Source organism: Mixophyes fleayi, chromosome 1 (genome assembly GCF_038048845.1).
Source record: "Mixophyes fleayi isolate aMixFle1 chromosome 1, aMixFle1.hap1, whole genome shotgun sequence".
Lineage (NCBI taxonomy): Eukaryota > Metazoa > Chordata > Amphibia > Anura > Limnodynastidae > Mixophyes > Mixophyes fleayi.
This window is the reverse complement of record NC_134402.1, coordinates 415,821,579-415,846,638: the sequence shown is the minus strand read 5'-3', so window position 1 is coordinate 415,846,638 and position 25,060 is coordinate 415,821,579. Positions and strand designations below refer to the sequence as shown.

At 40.1% G+C, this 25,060-nt stretch overlaps 1 protein-coding gene across 2 annotated transcripts in view; it reads left to right on the top strand.

The window, feature by feature from the left end:
• The window catches only part of IPO11 (importin 11), a 336,682-nt gene that overhangs the window by 161,314 nt on the left and 150,308 nt on the right, over positions 1-25,060 (top strand). For both annotated transcript variants that reach the window (XM_075182983.1, XM_075182973.1), the window contains exons 23-24: positions 1,555-1,634; positions 11,664-11,744. In XM_075182983.1, the coding sequence (XP_075039084.1) occupies positions 1,555-1,634; positions 11,664-11,744 (161 nt within the window). The remainder of the gene's footprint in view (positions 1-1,554; positions 1,635-11,663; positions 11,745-25,060) is intronic.

Below are 25,060 nucleotides of genomic sequence, written 5' to 3'. Positions count from 1 at the left end.
ACCACTCTGTCTCTGCCCTCTCTCTCTGCCAGTCGCTACATTGGCTTGTCGTGGCCTACAGAATTAAATTTGAACTCCACCCTCACCTTCAAAGCTCTCAATCAATACTAGCCCCTCCACCCCCCACATCCCCAACCTCCTCTCTACCCACTCTCCTTTGCCGACCCCCTCCGCTCTACTAATGACTGTTCACCGCATCACCACTGATTACCTCTTCCCAGTGTCGGACTCCAGGACTTTGAACCTAAGACACATTTCTTTCATCAAGCCAATCAGCCTTTCTTCTAACTCCCTTGTCTTGGCTTCCATTCCTACTCCCCCAGTTGATACCACCCTAGTTGTGGCGTCTCATTTCTTTTAGGATATAACCTCTCACGAGTAGGGCCCTTTTCCTTGTGTCCTCCTTCTACTACTACAATGCCATACATTTATACATGTATTATTCCATTATCCACCGTACCTCTTGGCCTGCTTCCCTAGCTCTGTTATCTTGAGCTCAGGCCTAATTCAAGGTCATTACCATTGCCATGTTATCTGTATATTATTTGTTTATTCAGTATGTCTGGTCTTTGTATTTTGTTCTTTATGTATCATGTAATGTGTTATAGATCATTGCGTTCTGTATATGTCATGTATGGCGCTGCGCTCCTAAAAGATAATAATAGTAATACATGTTACTGGTTCAGTTAAGCCAAAATGCTATGGATGTTGCATATTTCCCAAATGTCTTCTGTCAAACTGTAAACAGTCAGAGATTTGGTGGCCACATGAAATGGGTGTGGTGTGGGCATATTGAACAATGTAGGTACGTATTTGCAGGGGCTGCATAACCGTGTTCACTGAAGCACCCGTCTATTTTCCATCTGCTTTCATAAACATAGTAATCCTGATGCTGAGTTGGAGCATGTTGGGGTGTAATTTACACACAAAAAAAAGACACTCTTAAAAATACCATATTTACTCCTCATCTCAAGATGCATCTGGCTCTGCACCTGTACATCAGGCACCCACATACAACCGGATCATAAGCACAAGAAAAGTGTAGCATTTGTTTTGTTAGCGGAAGATACATGTCCTATTGGGCTTGATATGATACAGCAGATATAATACTATTCTTGTGTTCGAATGAAAGTAGCAAAACAGATTAATTTTAAAATATGCCCTCAAAATCCCTTAATATACACATGATCAATGCAGAAAGCACCTATGAGCTTCAGAGGTGAATACGCAATCAGCCAATCAGAAGCAGCTAGCTAGTGTCAGTGACATCTGCAGCATTTATTTGCACCTTTCCTCTAGTAGGTGCAGAAGATCCTGACAGGCATGTATACGTATCCGTTTGTCTGCATCAGCCGCATTGCCTGATCATGCCCTTACTGTACCCGGGCTATGTACATATACATGGTTCATATGCGATTTGACAGCTGTTATATGATAGCTTTTCATTTCTACATGTCAATAAAACTGTTTATACGTGATACTAATGCTTCATAATTGTTCAACAGGCTCTGATTCTAAATATGTTTTATGCAACTTTTTTCTTTGTTGTTATAGAGCTAAATTCTGAAAACCTCCGCGTCTGCATCAAGATTATCAACGCATACATTTTCTCTGCTTCCCCTGAATTCCTGCAGGTACGCTGTATGTAAGATGTACTCTGATGCTATTTGGACTATCCGTAATGGTAGCAGTTTCTTTACACTTTCATACTGCTATTGAAAGAAGTCATTCACAATAAAGAACTCGATGCACATAAATATGACACCTGAATCTAGCAGAATAAAATAGAGGCCGCAGGTGAACATTGTAAACAGGGTTTCCTTATGGTTTTGAAATTATTTGCCAACCACATACCACTTCTTGCTGTTTTACCATGATTGATGATGGGTTATTTTTTTGTCACTTGACATTTATACAATGCTGTTTGTGCCAGAAGGGGCACAGCAGACTGGAGAATTATTATTTAGGATATTGCTTGTGAATTCAAAAGGCTTCTTAAGTATCCATTTCTCCCCGTCCAGCATGAGCTCGGCCATGTGAAACCGTTTTTAATACTGTCATTAGTTTTTATACTAGTTTGCTCTTTGCTTTGTGTTCTTAAGTATAAAATAGATGACAAGTAAAATATGAGAATTCTTGAACGTCACAGCAGTGAATGCAATAAAGTGGATCTGAGATACAGATGGGTTTCTGGTAGTATTCAGCTGACATTTAACCTCATGCATGAGCTGCTTTTATCTGCACAGTTTCAGTATTTTTTGTGAGAATGTGTTTCAGAACGTGAAGTTTTACCAAGGCTTAAAATAAAGTGGTGTGTAAGTTGGAATACAGTTGTAGAGGCTGACATTAATCACAGTCATTAATAAAACATGTCAAAACTCAAGCAAAAGGAAAGATCGATCATTTCTTTAATGCCTTATGCTGTGAATTTATTGATTAAAGATGACCACTGCCAGGGGCCAGGACCGTCTTTTCCACTGGGCACGATGGGTAGGTGCCCGGGGGCCCCATGAGTAAAGGGGTCCCATAGGCAGGACTCTTAATTAAAATAAAAAATTCTGGCAAAACAAAAACCAACTTACCTTTTGCGATCCAGCTCCCTCCCTGTTACCCTCCTCGCTGTCGCTTGCTTCTCCGTTGCTTCTTGCATCGTGGCTCCTTCGTGCTGCGCTCCTCAATGAAAATGTCATTGTGCAAACAGAGCACTCATTGCACCCCTTGCAATGTAACATGCTTTTGTCCAAGAGACTGAAATAAGAATCATCTTCATTTAAGATCCTTAATGAATCAGGCCCATAGTGTGTATAATTATATATAATATATATATATATATATATATATATATAATCATTATTAACATTTATTTATATACTGCCAGCGCTTTACAATTGGGAACAAACATTAATAAGACAACACTGGGTAATACATACACACAGAGAGGTAGGAGAACCCTGCTTACAATCTATCTATATATATATATATATATATATATATATATATATATATATATATATATATATATAGTGTGTGTATGGTTGTGTAGGTAGGGCCCCCAGTGCACTTCTTTGCCCAGGGTCCCATAATGTTGTTACGATGGCCCTGCCAGGGGCAAGCTGGGTTGGGGGGCAAGGGGGGTATCTGCTACCCTGAGCTGGTCCCATAGTGGGCTACCTTGGGCTGGGTCACTGGGCCACCTGCATTTCTTTTCCTTTAAAATGTTCCTAATAAGCTGCTAAGTCGAGTCTTGCCCCCGGGCTAAAATCTGCCAGCCCTCCCCTGACCACCACCCTGGCATATTTTTTTTTTACTAGCGAGCGCTTTCTCCCACCAACTAGCAAGCTGGGGAGGGGGGGGGGGGGCTAAACCCAGGATCCCACTATTCATTTGATGCTCAACCCAGCAACTGTTAATTCACCGGCCACAGTGGTAAGATTTTCATGTAAGTCATGCATCACCTCTTCTATCTCAGACATTGATTGGACAGTGCTCCAAGGGAGCGAATATTTTGTGAAATGCTGGTTGGCGCAGATAACATGCCAAGGTGGAGTTTTTCTTTACATCATGCATGGGGTTTACATTGCTACATGCTAATTGTGCTGATTTTGTCTGAAGCAATGTAACATGTGAGTGTATTATGTTTCCTATCTGAAAGCGTTTGCGTATGTCATAGCAAATATTAGTGCCAGTTCACAGCCTCCATTAGTCTTTGTTAGGAGTGAAGAATAGTGTCTTTTAGAAGTGAAGGAATGAAGAGCATATCACAAATAATTATATATCTATTGAAACATGATGATGAATTGATTGATAACTGTTACTTAATCATCATCATCATCATCTGTTCTCATTCTAATCCTATTTGGACCAACAGATGATATTAAAAAAGTTTCCCCCAGTGCTGTATTTTGCATGTTACCTACATTTCTTTTGATGATTTAGACATCTAGGGCCTGATTCATTAAGGATCTTAACTTTATAAACTTCTTATTTAAGTCTCCATGACAAAATCATGTTACAATCAGGGCCGTCTTTCCCATTGGTCACAATGGGCATGTGCCGGGGGGCCCTGCAGCCCAGGGGGACCCATCGGAGGCAGCAAAAAAGGAAAAAAAACCTGGGAAAAAAAAAAAAGACAATACTTACCTTGCGGTCAGCTGGCGATCCGGCTCCCTCCATGGTCTCCTTCTCCGTACGGCGCTCGCAGTGCATGTCGGGCGTGACGTCATCACGCCCGCCCGACATCCATTGCGGAGCGCGACAGAGGAGGATACCATGGAGGGAGCCGGATCGCCAGCTGACTGCAAGGTAAGTATTGTTTTTGTTTTTTGTTGCTGCCTCCGACGAGCCCCACTGGGCTGCAGGGCCCATATATATAATCATATTTTTTTTTAATATATATATATATATATGTATATATAGGGGCCCCGGTGCACTGCTGTGCCCGGGGGTCCAAGATGTTGTTAAGAGGGCCCTGGTTACAATGCAAGGGGTGCAAATTAGTATTCTGTTTTGCACATAAGTTAAATACTGACTGTTTTTTCATGTAGCGCACAAATATCAACTTTAAATTTCAGTGTACAAATAAGCTATCAAGTATTTGTGTGCTACATGAAAAAACAGTCAATATTTAACTTATGTGCAAAACAGAAAACTAATTTGCACCCCTTGCATTGTAACATGGTTTTGTCCAGGAGACTTAAATAAGAAGTTTCTTAAGTTAAGATCCTTAATGAATCAGGCCCCTAAACCGGAGAAAGTTAAGTTACATGAGTTTTATTTTGCTCTCATTAGTTTTCATATCATTTCAATTCTTATTTGAACTAGAAGTATTTGATTTCTTCAACAAAAATCTGCAAAATAAATGAGCTACTGTAGATTTATTACTTCTACTTTACTTTGTATTGGTTTTGTTTTCTATCATTTGTCCAACATGCATGTCTCCTTGTGATGATATTTTTTTAATGGTGTATGCAATCATGTTTGCTAAACAAGCTGGAAATGTAGTAAGTATTGGGAGTAATTGGATGCTAAATAAAGTTTAGGAAAACATTGTAATTGATACTTCAGACTGATTCCTGCTTCAGTGAATACATTCATGCTTTTATGAAGAAAGTTATAGTGATTTGTTTATTTTATTCTTAGTATCAGGAATGTTGGGAATTATCACCACCAATTTCTATACACTTAAGGGAATCCACCGGCAATAGCAAGAAGGATAGAAAGTAAACCCTGATGCATTGCTTTTCTTTGGGTGTCAGAACAACTGTAATTGCTGAGAAAATCATTCAGAAGTTGCTACTGCAAACTGTTATATTTCTGTGACAAACTGACCAACTTGTTAAGGCCTTGTACACATAGACATTATTGTAAAGCCTTTAAAGACGATGCTCAGAACCTATTGGGCATACTTTTCTAGTCCAAAAAGTGAAGTATACGATTGGACCTGTAGCTGTTCATCAATTTAGACGTCAACAGCATTCGAAAACATTAACACTCTGTGCAATGCAATGACCCAATAAGTATATACATTGGAAACACCTGGATAAATGAGAGAGACCAAACGTATTGAATGGTTTCCACACAGTTGTGTCTCATGCGTTAATTACGCAAATAACATCCCAACCTGGTGTGACTCACGTACCATAATGCTGGACCAAGGCAGGTTGCTCATAGTTTTTCTGCTAAAACAGACCTCAATGGCTTTAAAGTAAGGGTAATTTTTTGGCACATTTGGCAGGATCTTTAGTGGCTAAAACTGCTCAACCTGCTGATGATTTACAAGCAACAATATCTCAGGTGGTGTCAGAATTGACCTCTGAGGGGAAAACCATCATTAGCAGTGGGCAACAGTAGATGGATTATCGGATATCAGGGCATTATTTTGAAGTGTAAGGCAAAACAGGTGAGCAGCAACCGTATAGGAAGATGAGATGATCAAATGTTTCATCCTTCACCATGTTCTCGGCTAACAGACGAGTGCAGATGTAGCGCTAGAACCTTACAGTGTTTGTTTCCCATAGTGGAGGCTCTTGATTGTGGTTAGTTTCCAGCAATCCTCACCATACAAGTGAAGTAATCAAATAGATGAATGTGTAGGGTGATGAATAAGAAAGGGAAAAACATTTCCCACAATTTTAAAAACTACACTCCTCCGTATTAAGGAGACTGTACACCAAAGGAAAGTATTCCGGCCTTCCATCTGGAATTCTTATGTCATCTAAGCATTTCAAGGCTACTCCTCTTTATCTTGTATCAGAAAATTCAAGTAATTTGGATGGATGGAGGGTTATATAAGATACATAAAGTACATAATAATTAGTTGCAAGAAATGACTGAAATAAATGTAAAACAATTCTAAGATTACAGAAAATTACAATACGCAGTATTTAAATTATAAATCCAAAATGTGTCACATTTGCAGAGTAAATTTAAACTGTCCCTGAATCTACAACCCAGATTAACTTGTTCAGTGCCACAACACAGCCTGGAATGGGGCTGTTTTCCATCAGAGTTTTGAGTTCAGTGACTTTCTCATGGAAGAATGTTGCTGCATCTTTTCCATACAATTTCAGAGATTGATAAACTCATTGCCACACAGCACACACAGACCGTACTGGCTGCATGTGTTAGCCCAATGCTCTGTTAAGAGAACATATATTGGTGATGTGCTAGTATTTTGTGTCGTACACTGTGCTGCATGGGAGCTTGGAGAAAGTTTAATAAATGCACGTTTTGCCCATGCTTTAGGTCTTTTTGTTCTTTTTCATTTTTCAGTGCCCAGGTGTGCGAGACCCGATGCGCTGGTTTTGATCAGTAAAAATCAGAAATATAAGCTACAGCAGACTTTTTATATCCTCCTTTACACATCACACTTATAAATAGAGCAAACGATTCCTATTATCACATCATTTCTGTGCTCTCAGCGATACATCCCACTTTGAGACACGTCACCAGAGTAGCCACCATTAGGCTAAAGCTGAGATTCTAAATGTGGTGTAAATAAATTTCATAGGCAGACTGGTAAGGAGGGCATGTTATCTCCATCTGCTTTACCCACCGTGAGTCAGGTTGACCCAACTTTTCAGAAGCAGTAAACCCAATTATGGGTATTATTACTGGCATATTACATCCCACTGGGCATTATTATTGGTATGTTACATTCTACTGGGCATTCTTACTGGTATATAGCATCTTACTGAGCACTGTTACTGGCATACCACATCTTGCCAGGTAACAGTTTACTGGGGATTATCATATTACAACTTCCAGTACGATAGGCCTCTTACCTACACTTTTCCCCTTTGGCTCCTCAAAAAAGTTGCCAGCCATCCATTGGTAAAATCTTTTATCACACTTACATGTTTTACTGTTATGTGATTAATTCCACTTTAAATTGCATAGCACAAAGTATGTTTTTATATAGGGAACTGACAGTTTTTATTCTACATTTTTTTTATTATTTTAGAAATGTTAACAAAAATGCCAATATATCACTACATAACAAAAAAGGCCAAAATAGGTAAAGTTCATCACCTCAAATACGTTCTGTGCTTTTTTGTAGAATAAGGAAAGTATTTGCTGCACCTAATTTATGCTATCCTTCTGTGCAGTCTATGAGTAAATTTCAGAAGTTGGGCACTTTACTAAATGGAGAGCATTACAAGGATACTTCCTAGCACCATGACAGAATTGCCATACACTGGCATACAGAGGATAGATGGACATGAGAATACCCAATGTTCATGCTGTATTACATTATCCTTTGCAATGTAATGCATTTCCTCATCCTCAGCATTGCACATGAATATACTGCCTGGATACAGTAGGTAGTGTTCAGTCCTTGGAAAGGTTGACATGGTCATAGATAAAGTATGTATGTGTGAAGTCACATTCACATTGTGCCAAAGTAGCTGATGTAGAACATTACTACTGGGTATATTTACATTTATTAATGTGAGTGGGAGTTCAGTTGAATTCATTTGCCCTCTAGTATATAATGATTTTCTTAGTCCCTTTAACTTCATGTTTATAACCATTTCAGAAATAACATGAGTAAGCCTGGTAATAAGCATAATTGCATTTAATTAAAATGTTTCTTCTGCATATTATATGATACTAGGAAAATACTAAAACATTATCAAGGCAGTCATATTGCTCATACATTTTTATTTTGAAAGGAAACAATATATAATTGATAAGGAAACAGATTATGAAATTAATGTCTGTTATTATTAGGACATGCACAAAGTCACTTGATAGGTCATTGGGTCACTAAGTATGGGCGGTATGTGTCTACCAATGTACAGAGTTGTGCAGGGAGGGATGGAGCACTGTCCTTCCAGGAGAAAGTCATTCAATTGATGGTTGATGGTGGTGGAAAATGCTGTCTCAGCTATGGTTCCAGGATATCCCATGAATGCTGGATTGCATAACAGGTGGAGATAAGTGTTATACTTATTGAATGCTCTGTGGATTAAGATCATTGTCATACATCCCATCAAGAATGAAATGCTGCAATGAAGATGATCACACAGTAACATTAAGTAGCGATTAGCGTTCACATTGCCTTCTAAAGGAAGGACTGTACCCAAATTACAACAGGAAATGTAACTCACAAGAAGTGGGCTAATTCATCTTATCGTACACCCTTCCACCACTGCTTTGTAGTCCAGTGCCTGTGCTCTTTGTCCCACTGAACTGAACTTGTGTGGAAGCCCCTACTTTCAATATGCTTGGTGTCCCTCATTTACCATGGTGTTTGCCTTTTTATTCCACCACTACATAAATGTTATCAGAATATTCCTTGTATTGATAAAGCAGAACGTCACTGGCGTAAATCTTGTACCTCTAATGATTTCATCACACATACTGGTATCTACCACTCCTATAGAAATTCTCTGGACACTGCAAAACAAACATACTTCCAATCTCTCATCTATGTTCAAGCTTCTAACCCCAAACGCCTTTTTAAATCTCTTCTCAATCCTCCCACCCCAAACCCTCCAACTACCATCAGTGCACAGGATCTTGATTCCTATTTTAAGGACAAAATAGATAACATCAGACTTGAAATGGTATCATCTCTCTCGACAAGCAATCGGCTCAATAGCTTTGTAGCACCCTGTGACATTCTCTTTATTTGATCCCACAAATAAAGAGGAAGTTTCTACTCTCTTCTCATCTTCCTGCTCTACCTCCTGTCCTCTTGATCCCATTGACTCACAAATTGGTAGGTCCCTGTCACCTGTGCTTATTCCACCTCTAACTAAAATCTGTAATCTTTCTCTCTACTGGTATTTTTCCATCACTATTCAAGCATGCAGTGATTACTCCTATTTGAAAAAAAATAAAATGACCTAAACTCTCTCTCAAATTACCGCCCCATCTCTCAGCTCCCATGCCCCTCCAAGCTTCTCGAGAGAATAGCCTACACACGCCTCACACACTTTCTTACAGCAAACAACTATTGGATTCTCTTCAGTCAAGCTTTCGCTCTCAACACTCCACAGAGACTGCGCTGACCAAGGTTGTCAATGATTTGATCACAGCAAAAAGTGAAGGCCATTACTCTCTTCTTATTCTCCTGGATCTCTCTGCTGTATTTGACACAATTGACCACTCTCTTCTCATACAAACACTACAATCCCTAGGTCTTGAAAGCACTGTCCTATCCTGGTTCTCATTCTACCTATCTAATCGCTTTTTCAGTGTTTATTTCTCTGGATCCACCTCCACTCCGCTTCCTTTATCAGTTGGAGTTCCACAAGGCTCAGTCCTAGGTCCGCTGCTGATCTCTATCTACGGCACTTCTCTTGGAAAACTAATAAGCTCCTTTGGATTTCAGTATCATCTCTATGTAGATGATATACAAATCTATCCTCTCCTGATCTTTCACCATCTGTGTTGTCTCGCGTTACTGACTGTCTTTCTGCCATTTCATCTTGGATGTCATCTCGCCAACTCAAACTCAATCTTTTAAAAACTGAATTAATAATATTCCCACCGAATAACAAAAGCTGACATTTCTATTTCTGTTGATAACATCACCATAAATCCCACCCTGCAAGCTCGCTGCCTAGGTGTAATCCTTAACTCACAGCTATCATTTATTCACCACATTGACTCTATACCTAAATCATGTTACTTAAATCTAAAGAACATTTACAGAATACGCACATATCTCACACAAGACACTGCAAAACCTTAATTCATGCAATCATCATCTCCCACATTGACTATTGCAATTCCCTCCTTACTGGTCTTCCCAAAATCAGACTTGAACCCCTACAATCTATTTTGCACGCAACGGCTAGATTGATTTTCCTTGCAAACTGTTCTTCCTCTGCTGAGTCACTCTGTCAATCTCTACATTGGTTGCCTGTATTTCAATGAATCCAATATAAAATTCTTCTACTAACATACAAGGCGTTCAACAAAATTGCACCGACATACATCTCCTCGCTTGTCTTACAATATCTCCCAACTCGACACCTCCATTCTGCACAAGATCTGCGTCTCTCTTCCACCTTCATCACATCCTCCCATTCCCGGTTACAGGACTTTTTTCGGGCTGCACCCACTTTGTGGAATTCGCTCCCTCGCACAGTAAGACTTTCCTCTAGTCTTCAAACCTTCAAGCGTTCTCTGAAAACCCACCTCTTCAGACAAGCTTATAATATTCCTCAACCATCATCTTAATCTCCCTAGGTTACCCTATTACCACCCTCTAAACAGCTAACACAGGACAACAACCCTCTGACCAACATTGCTGTGTGGCTGATCACACTGCCCACTGAATACCTTTTACCTTTGCATTCTAGCTGGTCCAATGTGCAATATGATGTAGCACGTGCCCTTGTGTTTCAAATTCCCATTGTCCCATATATTGTAAGCTTGCGAGCAGGGCCCTCTTACCTCTCTGTATGTATGTATTACCCAGTATTGTTTTTATTAATGTTTGTTCCCAATTGTAAAGCGCTACGGAATTTGCTGGCGCTATATAAATAAATTATGATGATGATGTTGATACAATGAATAACTAGAGTAAAGATTATTTCAGCTCATGAAAAAGAGTTAACTATGACAAATAGCCAATTTACCATGGAAATTCAGAGTAAGTTGGTCATATACTATAATAAATATATAGTAAAGTCTACATGTAAATAAGTACCTGCAAAAGCAGAAGGGTCTTTTGGGTTCTATATTTAACATTCCTAAGGAGTGTAGCCTGGAAGTTTCCCTTTTCTCATTGTTCTAGTACTGTTCTACTTGATGATGTTTTCTCTAATGTAGAATGTGGGTGTTATCACTTTGTGGTTTCTGGTGAAATCACGGTAATTTCACAGGTGAATCCTTGGTGGAAGGCTGCCCGAATCTGTCTCATTAGTCACTGATGTACTGCAGTGTCTTTTAGTTGCATGATGGGTTCTTGATTTAGGTGCTAGGTCAGTTGTTGTTCGCTTTAAATCACACCTGATAGAAATTTAATGGATTTAATAGAAATACCTAATTGAATTTTCTTTCTAAATGTACAACATTAACAAGTGGTATATCATGAGGTAGATGATTTTACTTTAAAATTGTTGAGCTTGTTTCCATGTGTAATTGAAAAAAAGAAAATTATTGTGTGAAACTGTCCCAGTCACATTATTTTCTAATATTTTCAGATGTATGGAGCCAGCATTTGCCAGTCCTTTCTGCAACTTCTTAAAGATATAACCATGGAAGGTCAAGTTCAAGTGCTCAAGGTACAGTATCTGTCCTTACTGTCCATACATTTCTAGCTGTGAAGCCGAAGTGGCAAGCTTGGGTTAGTAAAAGGAGAACTATACCCATTACTAAAACTCTACAACAACACCCCAAGTGCCCAGGTCCCCCGCTGTTTGTGAGATGATGTTATTAAAGTAATTATATCGTTTTCAAATAAGCATTGTCTAAGCGATTGTGTTGTGTTTCCAAAGCACAAAGTAATTTATTTTAGCAGATGCAAACTTTAGCAGTTCAATACATAATTATAATACAGTACAGTCAATACCAAAAAGATACAGCTTACAGTACTTCACTCCAGAATATTGTGGTCAGAGAAGACTGGGCTAATACCAGCTAGAGCTGTATTATATACACTCAGTGTTACAGTGAAAACAATGCAGATGGTGTGGCTTGCTTCTAGTGGTCCAGGTATCAGGAAGGTCCAGTGTGCTGCAGGTCATAGGCCAGTTCAAACCAAAATATCCAAAGGTGGGGTCATCTCTCCTAGGGTTGTGCTCTGACTTTCCCGCCAAGGCTCCAGTTTCAACTAGTCTATTAGCATTTTACAGTTGGTATCACTCTGATGATTTATTCCCTAACATCAATAACTAGAGTATACAATGTGTGATCTCTTCGGCGAATGAACCGGACAACTACTGATGAATAGGGGATTAAAATGATACTAAACATGACCCAGTTCCCGCAACCTGAACCTCGAATAACACTAAAGTGTACATATAATCATAATATAAAAACTAATAATAAACTAAATACTATCTGCTCATAAATCACTGTAGAACGGAACCAATATGAAATATATAAATAACTAAATGTTAGAGTGCGAGTGTGTGCGTGAGTATTTTACCGCGCTATGCCACCTGATCGCAATCGCACGGCAAAACAATATTAACCAATATACTTTCGTTCATCCAATACAACTTTGATAATGGCACCTATTAGATGCCAGACAACATTTCAGTCCGTGTGCAGTTAAAGATATGGAACACGCAAACATCTGTGACCTGAAAATTACTATTACAAAAGGCAGTGACGCTCTTGTGTAAGGTGCCTAGTTGTTTATTTCAAAGTGATAGCTAAAGAAAGCCTGGTGCGTCATGAAAAATATGGTAAAATTCAGTGTAATGCTCTAACAAATAACACAGATTTAATATAACAATGTAGATGTTGGTCCAGCGAAATAGGGTGTAGTAGGTGCTAGACCTAGTGATCAGCTGGGTTAAAAATTGGCTTTGAAAGTTAAATGAGAATTGTGGATAAATATCAGACTCGCCCTCCTCTTCTTCTGCGTTACCTGATCCTCCAGGGTTCATAGGCTGGACCTAAATTCTAAACTACTGCACATAAAGCTTAACATGTAGCTGTTTGTCAAGTCACATAATTATCCTCCATTTGCAGAAATTTACATTTAAACCCTAGTCTGTGAGCCTCGGAGGGTGACTTTCCGACAAATCGGGACTCCTTGGGTTTTGTGAGCTTGGGGGGATTTTCATTACATCAGTCACATTTTTTCACAGTGTTCCATTTGAATAACGTAGTGGCGCACATAGAAGATAATTACTACAAAAGCTAAAAATAAGTTGCGGCACATTCTTAGGTATATTATTTAGAAAGAAATAATACAAAATATGACATACACATGTTTCATTGCCTTGTCTACATGGTCTGTATGCTGCTATTTGCCACTGGTAGAATTTCATTCTGTTGTAGAATCCTTCTTTGATAAACGAGAACTAAGAGTGCCTGAAACACAATACAGAAACACTGGGACTTTGAGATATGTCGTCTACATCTTATTATATAATTTAGAAGGCAGGGGTATTTGTTGAGAGCAGCGTGAATGTTCATTCTTGTTACATTAAAACTCTGTGTTTGAATTCTACTTTAAAGCTTTGATCTGTACTCAGAGCAAAGGTTCTAGGTGTTCTTTCAACTGTATTGATGCAGAGTCAGGCTAGGTTTTTGTTGAGACGTGTTTTGGTTTTTTTGTTGTACCTCAATAGAATAAGAAGAAAAGAGTCTACACTATCAAGAAGATAGATGTTCTCATACTTTGCTTTTATGCTTTTTAATTCTTATGTCACAATTCTTTACGCCAGTTTCCATGTTGATTGTAAAATCGATATTGTGTTTTGATAAATGTACCGAAGCATCTTACAAAGTATTCCTGGGAACTATGATTAAACATCCTGAGGTTGTTTGAGACCTAATACTGTTTGATGATATATGTGTCTATCCCACCACTAAGGTCAGATGTCTACAGAACACAGCTATTATCATTTTGCTTTTCAGTAATGTACATACAATATTGCATGATTATTGTACTTAAGACGCAGTGTGCCACTTACTCAGCTTACTAGTAACTAGTAACGATTGAAGGAAGTGTTTAAAATAATCTTTCTAAAGGTGCCAGACACATTTTATTCCCATCTGTTTCCGATGCAGCTACAAACACCATAGTTCATTAGACAGAATTATAGCAACAACTTCTAGGATAATGAAAAAAAAATCTTAATGTATGTTTTGTCTTTATATATATATTTATCACTGGTTCACTAAAGGCCCTGTAATTTGCCAGTTGTTGATTGTAATAGGGATGTTTAGGTCAGCAGCTCATGGCTGGGGGCTTTAAGAGGGCCGTATTCAGACTCAGGGCATCAAGACAAGACCTGACAAGAGATGCAGCGAGCTTGTGGTTAGAGGATTGCTACATATTCCTATGACCTTGGGGAGAAACTATTGCTGTTTATTGCAAAATATTTGGAGCATGAGACTTTCTGAATGCAGTAAAAGAAGTCTACGGCTTAGTGGGTTGATGTGTGTTCTAAGGAAAAATGTAACTCAGAAGTCCGTAATGGATGTAAAAAAAAGAACTATAACTATAAATTATTATTAACATTTATTGATATAGTGCCAACATATTCTGCAGTGTATTACAGCTGGGATCAAATATATTATAAAACTAGACTGGGTTTTAAAACACATACAAAGGGATAAGATGTTCCTGGTTGCAAGCTTACATTCTATAGGAAAATAAGAGTTTGAATGGTTTAGGGTTGAGAGGGTTGTTTGAGTATAGGAGGAAAATAAATGTAAGTTTAGAGTGGACTGTGTGGGGGAATAGTAATTGGGTAGAAGATGGTTCAGGAATTTGGTAAGCTTGCCTAAAGAGTTTTCAGGAATGTTTTGATGCTAGAGGTTGTACAAGGGAAGGCATATCAGAGGGTGGATGCAGACTGAGAAGGATTAGTAACCGGGAATGGGAGCAAGTAATGAGTGCAGATGAGAGGCGGATATCTTGGGTATAGAGGAGGTGTCAAGTTGGAAGATATTTTGAGACAACGGAAGAAGAAATGTGGGTTAGTGCAGTTTTGTTAGTGGCTTATTATGTTATTAGAAGTATTTCGTACTGGAGTCTGTAAAATTAAGGCAAACAAGGGACTGACAAAGAGAAGCAGCAGTGGAAGATGATTTTGTAAGGGGGAAGTTAGTTTTGCCAATGCAATCAATATTTAGGCCTATCAGCCCTCCTTCTGACTCCTTTGCTTGGTTATCACCCCCACTCCCCACCCGGTGCCACCATATTTGTGTCTTCCCCTTCCCTTTAGGATGTAAGCTCTCACAAGCAGGGCACTCTTTCCTCCTGTTCTCCTTCTACTATGCAGTCATCCTCTGTACCTCTAGCCCTGTTTTCTTGAGCCCAGGCCTACTTCAGGTTGGACATTACCTTCACACTGACTCATAATAACTTTTGTTCACCAAATTATCAGTGTATTATTTGTTAAATAATTTTGTTTTTCGTGTATTGTGTAATGTGTTATGGATCATTTCTGTGTTTATTGTATACTACTGTAAATGTCTTGTACAACACTGCAGAACCTTTGTGGCGCCTTATATATATAATAATAATAGTTGGCATGCAGGAGTGATCTCAACCTGTTTCGTGGTAAACGGGTGCTTTGTCAGGAGAGGATTGTGGGCGTTCTAATGCGGACTACAGTTGCAGGAACAACTTTCATATTGTATCACAATGAAAAGGCGGCGTGTATTTGAATTGCCGTTTAACCCACTGAAATAGCTATAAAGTGTAGTTGGAGCCAAGGACATACCGTAATTATAGTCCAGCACTTGTGTCAGGGCTCTATTTTTTATCTAGGCAAACTTGGCACTTTCCTGGGGCAGCACTGCCCTTGATTCATTTTAAATAGTTTTTGCATTTTCATTTTTCTTTGTGTTTTGTAACTTGACTTTACTATCCACTCAATTTTCACTGTTCGACTACACCTTTTCGATCTTTTTTCTACATTGGACCATAAGCTTTTGGGGTGCACAATTACTCTTTTGGGCATATTCGCTCACAATGCCTATGGTAGTGTTAACTCTACATACATTCCTGCTGCTGTGTGATTTTTGTAGTGAAAAAAACAAACAAAACAGGACTCCTATGTTTCCTGAAGTTTGCTTAGCTCATAAAACCATACTTTGTTTTTGGCCAATAATGAAAACAGTAAGCAATCCGTTTTAAAATATACTGTTTCATTTTATTTCTTAAGCACCCAAATTAAAAGTAAAGTGAAAAGCTGCATTGAAGCAAGGGGAGCAAGCTTGCATCCCTCATGCAGGGATTATGAGGCTGACTGCATGCTGCTTGTTAGTCGCTTTATTTACTATATGCTGTCATTCGTTAGCTAGTTCATCTACTGTATGCTGCTTAAGCTCGTTAAGGCGGGATAACACCAGAGTCATTTGGATGCAATGTATTAGAGACTGCACTCTGGACCTATATATACAGGGGTAGGCTGGTCTGGGGGACAGGAGGGCATCTGCCCCCCTGGGCCGGTCCCATAGTGGGCTACCTTGGGCTGGGTCATCTGCATTTTTTCCTTTAAAATATTCCTAATAGGCTGCTGAGTCGAGTCTTGCCCCCTGGGCTAAAAATTTGCCAGCCTTTCCCTGTATATAAGTGATAATATAAGGCGGATGCTAGACCATGCCCCTGTTCTACACAGTTAAGCTCCTGAGTACTTGCCTTTTGGTATTTATGGCTCTGGTTATTGAATGAGAGACCCTTTCATCCACAGCAATTTTACTATAGGATACTAATATGTAATATTCCCAGATAATTTCTCCCAACTCTTGGAGGGTATCTGCTATTGTACATCATCTCTGGTGGTATATACAACGATCAGCCACAACATTAAAACTACCTGCCTAATATTGTTTAGGTCCCCCTCATGCCGCCAACCAACTCTAACCCATCGAGGCATGGACTCCACAAGACTTCTGAAGGTGTCTGTGGTGTCTGACACCAAGAGGTTAGCAGCAGAACTTTTAAGTCCTGTAAGTTGTGAGGTCGGGGTGCATGCTGGTACAATCTCTTCCCCAAGTAAATGACGCACACGCACCCAGCCATCCACATGCTGTATATGAAAATGTGATTAATCAGACCAGTCCACCTTCCTCCATTAATCCATGGTCCAGGTCTGGTGCTCACATACCCATTGTAGACGCTTTCGGCGGTGGACAGGGGTAGCTTGTGCACTCTGTGTGGACTGCGGCTACGCAGCAAGCTGCAATGCACTGTGCACTTTTAAACCTTTCTATCATAGCCAGCATTAACTTTTGCATCAATTTGTGCTACAGCAGCTCTCCTATGGGATTGGACCAGACCGGCTAGCCTTCGCTGCCCAAGTGAGTCTTGGACGTCCATGATCCTGTCACCGGTTTACCAGTTTTTCTTCCTTGCACCACTTTTGGTAGCTACCAACCACTGCATATCAGGAGGACAAGACCTACCGTTTTGGAGATGCTCTGACCCAGTCGTCTAGCAATCATAATTTGGCCCTTGTCAAAGACACTGTGATAATTATGCTTACCCATTTTTCCTGCCTCCAACACATCAACTTCAAGAACTCACTGTTTACTTGCTGCCTAATATTTCTCACCCCTTGACAGGTGCCATTATAATAATGTAATCAATGTTATTCACTTATTTTGTCAGTATGTTGTGGCTGATCGTTGTATGTGGATTGTAGTTTTATTTGTATGTTATGTCTGAGTTGGATTCATGATTGACTGACAATCTTATTAGCTTAATTGAATGTCCTAAATTATATATTCAATGCATTATTTTTTCACCAACAAAGTTGCTTGTTGAACCTGGCAGTACATACTAAAATGTAAAAGTGTCCAGTCAGCCAATTTATCATCCACTTAATAAGAGAATGTAATATGCGTTTATCTAAACAATAGCAGGTCCAATGAAAACAGGTCGTATTCAGAGACACCACTATTGCATTCTTCAGTAGATTCTCATCCATACTGTATACAAAGAGTCTATTACAAATCAGGGAAGATTTAAAAGATTACACCCACATAGCAACTGTTTTATTTCATCATTTGTGTTTTAGAAGGCCAGAAGAAAAGCAGTTTACTCTGCAGAAACTGAGATTGCTTAAAGGGCAGTCATATATATAGAAACATTTTACATAAGAAAATCTTTATCCCTCAATGTAAGTGTCCGATGCATTTGGAACTAGGAAGATAATATTGCCCCAAGTAAATCTATAGATGTAGGAGAGGGGTTTGACCCATTTTGTTAAGTTTACTTCCTCCCGGCTGTTACCAGAATATTAAGAAATTATTTAGTCCCTTTGGTACGATTATTAGGGTTCCAGGCATGTTTAAATTAGATGTTTTGCAGTACTTATAGAGACTTTAGACGATTTCTGCGCTCAAGGATTTGCTTCTTATTCCTATTCTGTTATTTATCAGTTTTACACCCTGACATGGTTGTAACTCTGATGTGTATTATGTGGTTTGCCTTAAGTATTTTTTACTCTTGGTGGAAGTAAACAATTAATTTTCTTTTTTTATACAATGAATGCATGCATATGTTTTCCACATATTTATACAATTACAGGTTTAATTGACCGCTTGAAAACCCTTTCAATATATTATACCCTTTATTCATTTGACTTAATATGTGATCATAAGAACCTGATTGATCAGATAACTCAGTAGAATCTTGTGGCTTTATTAATACAGCATTTATTATAACGGAAAAAAGTATAGGAATCTCTATGATAATCAGCCCTACTAGGGGGTTTATTTGAGTCCTGTGCTTAAAAGAAGGAGATGTTAATGAGGTGCTAGTTGTAAGCAATGCTGACGAGGCATTTTCGGGCCTGAGTACAGCAACTTCTTGGGGCCCCTTTCATAGCCGACAAAGGTTGATGGCTTCTCCCACTACACAAGCAGGCTAGGGCCTGCTCCTCCCCACCTCTCAGCACCCCTGAGTATATGTAGCCATCTCTCTACTTCAAAAAACTTTTTTTTAAAAAACTCTACCAGTAGTGAATCATGCCATAAATAATTATGCAGACGTTTGGAAAAGAAATGGGCGTGCAAAGGGAACATTCAGCACCCTGGTTATCCTTTAGAAAAAAAGCTGATTCTCAGACCTTTGTTGAACACTTTTCGTTATCTGTTGCATTTCCTATACTTCAGTTATCATGGGTGGTAAGGGATTTGTTTAAGGTGTTTATTCAAAATCAGTTGACATCAGTACAGGTTTGTGCTTTATTATCCAGAAACTTTTGATTTCTTAGATAAAGGGTTTTCCCATAATTTGGAGCATCGTATAGTCTTAGGCCACTTATCCAGTGGCATAAAAAAATCATGCCTTTACTAGCATATTTTAACAAAAGTAAAAACATGTAATTGGGTTTGGGAATGGAACCCATTAATTCCAATGGCCCCATACCCACTTGCAGTCACGAGTGTAGCACAGCAGCGTGTTTCACTATGCATCCAGTAATATTTACTTCCAATAACTGCATGTGAACACGTATGTTGCCAAAGTACTGACCTCATTTTACCCCCCCAGACCTCAACTGCAAGCGCTGGTTACCACCGCATGTAAAGCGCGATAGCATTTACATATGCATAACTATTCATAACCAGCCTCATGTCATTGGGCGCAGAATTAAAAATGGATGAGTTGCATTTTGGTTCAGGTGCTGGCCACGTGCGGAGGCTTAGAGCCAGATGTGGACAGTGGATTTCTGACTCGTGTATAGCTGGCGGGTGAGCCATAGTTGTGTGTAAGTAGTATTCAATACATCGTTTTTGGGGTTTTTTTTTTTCTTCTGTTTTTTAGGTGGAGAACCACATTGTCTTTATGGAGTAGATACAGATATTGGCTTTCATTACCTGCCAGAGGTCCCTATATGATCTGCAGATGTATTCATACTGTACAGGGAAAAGTGATTAAATAAATATGAGCTTGATAAGACCACATTGCTCAGTTCCTCCCTTCATGTCACAGGCTTGTACAGCATGCACCCTGTGTCTCTTACCAGGATATGACTAGAATACCTTAAAATGATTTCTTTCTGGCAAACTTAGAAGCAATCCCTTCAGTATTTCATTCTCTTGCAGTCTCTGTACAAAATACAGAGTTTTCCAGCTGAATGAAACTATTAAGCTCTCATGTAAAAGAGAAATGTCTAGTTTAAGGCCTATTGCATGATACACCTTAGCAAACATCCAACCATTTTTTTCACTGCTTCATAGAAGTACATGAATGCCTCAAACATCTGCGTCTTCCCCATCCCACCAACTTGAGTCAGATCAAGAAGATACCAACTCATCTTCTAATACGTCTATTTCTGACGAACTGAGAAACGTCATCAAATCCACTATGCAAACGGAGGTACGAACGATTATCCAAGAAGAATTCAAAAAGGGAATGGCTGAGCTTCGCCAAGAAATAGCGGCTATTGGCTCAAGAACGGCAGATCTAGAGCAAAAAGTTGATGAGGTCTGCCACTTCCAAGAATTTGTGTCTACAGAGTTATCTGACATTCGTGCGGACATGGAATCGTTCAAAGATCAGCTGGAAGATAATGAAAACAGGAATAGGAGGAACAATCTCCGCATTCGAAATATTCCAGAGACAATAGATGGAGATCTACTACCCAAATATCTTGAGAAACTTTTCCTTCATTATCTACCAGATACCTCTGCATCGGACGTACAGACAGACCGAGCCCACAGAGCACTACGGCCGAAACCTCCACCTAACCAACCGCCTAGAGACGTCATTGTCCGGTTCCATTACTATAAATACAAAGAACAATTTGTTATGGCCACCCGGGCGACATCCTCACTTCAGTTTGATGGATCTGACCTTCAAGTTTACCAAGATCTTGCTCCCTCTACGCTGCAGGAACGACGAGATCTCGCCCCAATCACTAAGCTATTAAGAGATCACAAAATTCGATATCGATGGGGGTTTCCGTTCCACCTACTGGTCGGCCACGAAGGTCAATCTCATAAGGTTAAGACGCCAGACCAAGGAATCACCCTGCTGCGGACTCTGGGAATAGCGATACCTCCAACATTGATATCAAACACAGCGGAGATTGTGAGACCAGGGGCTCCCACGGCTTCATGGACACAAACATGAAAGACTTGGACATAAGTTTCTAACTTTTGCCGACAGAGAGTTCAGAAAACCGGTTCGTGATACCTGGAAAAGATTAGCGGCAACTCTAATAATGTTTCAGAGACATGAATGAAGGAAATTCTACTCATATTGGTTCCTGAGTTATCGTCAACAAGCAAGTAGACTTACATTGCATTCACGATACAATATTGTTATTATTTTTTGTATGTTTTCTGACTGATGTCTCTCAATGGTTGTCCAATGTTAACACTGTTCTTATTTTCTGTTAATGTTACGGTTACTGTTAGCCAAAATGACTATATAGAGTTAGCTAAACTGATAATGTTCTACATAGTAATACTTTTGTATTTATCTCTTCCTTTTAAATGTTTATAAGCTACATACATGTATATTTCTCCTCGCATATTTGCAACGACTAGGATTCCCCTTTCTCCCCGAGCAAGTGTACCCACGGCTACACAACCACCCCCCACACTCCCCAAGTACACAGGATGTACTGGTCTCGACTTTTTGAAGACATGACTTGCCAGTCAAGCTGTCTTCTCTCCCCTCACTCTACTTTCATTCCCCTACTAACCCATTTTCTCCCCTCCCTATCCTTGGCACCTCGGCCTGATATCGAGCTGCTCCTTTTATACTACCCAAAATTATCTTGGCATAAATTCTACTGGTATCAACCATGACCCTCTCGGTTCTAACTATAAATGCTAATGGTCTTAATACGCCACAAAAGCGCACTATTTTGTTCCAGTACTTGAAACGTCATTCTCCTCAGATTGTAATGTTGCAAGAGACGCATTTCCAACATATACACCCAAATCTACAATGCAAACTCTACCCCCAGGTTTATTATTCCACATCTTCCCAAAAAGTCAAGGGTACAGCTATCCTACTTCACCATACTCTTCCTTTAACAATCAATACATCCTATACAGACCCCCAAGGACGATATATTATTCTAACAGGTTCTCTCCTCTGCACACCAATTACTATAGCTACACTATATGCTCCCAACACATCACAAAACACCTTTTTTTCTCAATTTTTCTCCAGACTTTCACAAACTGGGACTGGAAGGATAATAATAGGGGGGGACTTTAATGCCATCTTAAACGTTCGATTAGACCGTTCACCTCCAACATTACGAGGTAGTCAAATAGCACGTGAAAGCCTTAAACTACAATCCTTGATCACTCAAGCTAATCTTTATGATACATGGCGAGTGCTATACTCTAATGACAGAACGTATACACATTATTCAGTACCACATGGAACTTACTCTAGATTGGATATGGTACTGGTAGATGCTCTTACGACTCGTTCCTTGAAATCGGCTACTACTACATCAGTTCCCTGGTCTGACCACTCAGCTGTGTTAGTGCGACTTGACGTTTTGCCACCCTTTGCACCATGTTATCGATGGAGGCTAAATGACCATCTATTTCTGAGAAAAGACAATGTTAATACGATACGACAAGCTATTCTTGACTTTCAAACAGACAATGCCCCAGAAGATACCACTTCTACTGTAAGATGGGAAGCTCATAAAGCGACCATCAGAGGACGCCTGATCAGTTTAGCATCTCACGAGAAAAAGCTACATCAAAAAGCAGTCACTGACTTAGAAGCCCAAATCCAAACCCTAACCAGACAGCACCAAACATATCCCAAACGTAAAACTTATTTAAAACTTCTGTCTCTGCGAGGACAACTAGGTAAACTACTAGCCTCAAAGGCGGCTAAGACCCTTCAATGGCTCCAACAGCGACACTATGAAAAAGGGGATAAAGCTGATACATTGCTCGCTCGTAGGCTTCAGAGCAAGCGGACCCGTAATCGCATAATATCCATTAAGGATCAAGCACAGCAATCACTATACGACCCACAATCTATAGCTGATAGATTCAGCACCTATTACACTTTACTATATAATCTCCCCTTGACAACAGACTCCCCAGATATTCTTCATACCCAGATACGAGACTTTCTTCAGACCTGTTCCCTCCCCCGCCTCACTGCGGCAGAGCTCTTAATTCTAAACGCTGACATCACGATAAAAGAGATCAAAGCAACCATTAAGACCCTAAGAAACTCGGCAGCTCCAGGCCCAGATGGTCTCACGGCAATCTATTATAAAAAATTTGGCTCTGATCTGGCACCTATGCTTCTCTCGCTTTTTGAAACAATTTTGAATGGTGGGCACTTTGAAAGGGACACCACCAGAGCAGACGTTATTGTTATAGCTAAAGAGGGACGCGACCCTAGTCACTGTGCAAGCTATCGACCAATTTCGCTATTAAATGTGGACCTAAAGCTATTCACCAAACTACTAGCAAACAGACTAGCCAGAGTGATCCCCGCCTTGGTCCACCCAGATCAGGTGGGTTTTATCCCTAGTCGGCAAGGAGCCGACAATACTAGACGGGCTATTGATCTAATTGAAATAGCAAACCGGGCCCGGGTCCCTGCTCTGGTGGTGTCTCTTGATGCAGAAAAGGCGTTCGACAGGGTCTCATGGCCCTTCATGAGAGCCACCTTGGGCACAATGGGGTTCAGGGGCCGTTTCCTATGTGGCCTAGCGTCTCTCTATCACAATCCCTCAGCTACGGTTATAGCCAATGGCGCCGCATCGTCTCCGTTTCACATTACAAATGGTACTCGACAGGGCTGCCCACTCTCCCCCTTGCTGTTCGCTCTCACGATGGAACCACTGGCATCGCGTATACGCAGGAACCCGACAATCTCTGGAATTCAAATGGGGACGACTAATTATAAGATATCTATGTACGCAGATGATATTCTTCTTACAGTTACCAACCCCCTTGCCTCCATCCCATCCCTTCAAAAAGAACTTGATGAGTATGGCGCAGTGTCTAACTTCAAGATCAACATGGACAAATCAGAAATTCTCCCTCTTAACCTACCTCCCCGCCTATTAGATACCCTGAAGAACCAAACAAACTTCCGATGGCAACAAGATAAACTTAAATACCTGGGAATTTACTTAACGACCCATTATAATCAGATATACGCAGCTAACTTCCCTAGGCTTTTAGACTCACTCAAACGTGATCTTGAAAAATGGGATAAGCTATATATCTCTTGGCTCGGCCGCATGGCGGTGGTAAAAATGAATCTCTTGCCACGAATTCTTTATTTGTTTCAAACCCTACCTGTTCGAGTACCCTCTCTGGCGCTACAGACCCTCCAGAAGCAAATTACTAGATTTGTTTGGGCAGGCAAACGACCCAGAGTAAGAGCCTGCACGCTCTTCCGACGAAATTCAGAAGGGGGGGTGGGCCTCCCAAACATCTCTAAATACTATAATGCTGCACACCTAACCCAGCTAGTCTTATTTCACTCTCCATCTTCCACTAGGCTCTGGGTAGACATTGAGGCTACTTTTTTGCAATTACTCTCGCCCTATACACTGCTTTGGATATCAATCAAACATAGACCACCACTCCCGTTACTCTTATCCACCACCCGTTTCTCCCTCCAGATGTGGGACTACAGTACCCGCACGTTTCAGCTAATAAAAAACCCAGAAGCTATGTTCCCACTGTGGAACAATCCAGCTTTTCCACCAGGGCAACAACACTCCTCTTTTCACCACTGGTCCCGACAAGGTCTAAGATTTATTACTGACATAGCGCCCACGCAGATATTCCCTGAATTTGCGGACTTACAACGACGATATGGCATTCCCCATGACCGTTTCTATCAATACCTTCAGTTGAGACACTTATATCAATCGCTCCCAACGCTTAAGCTTATATACCAACGTACACCTTTAGAAACTTTTTGCAGACGTAAATCCCTTCC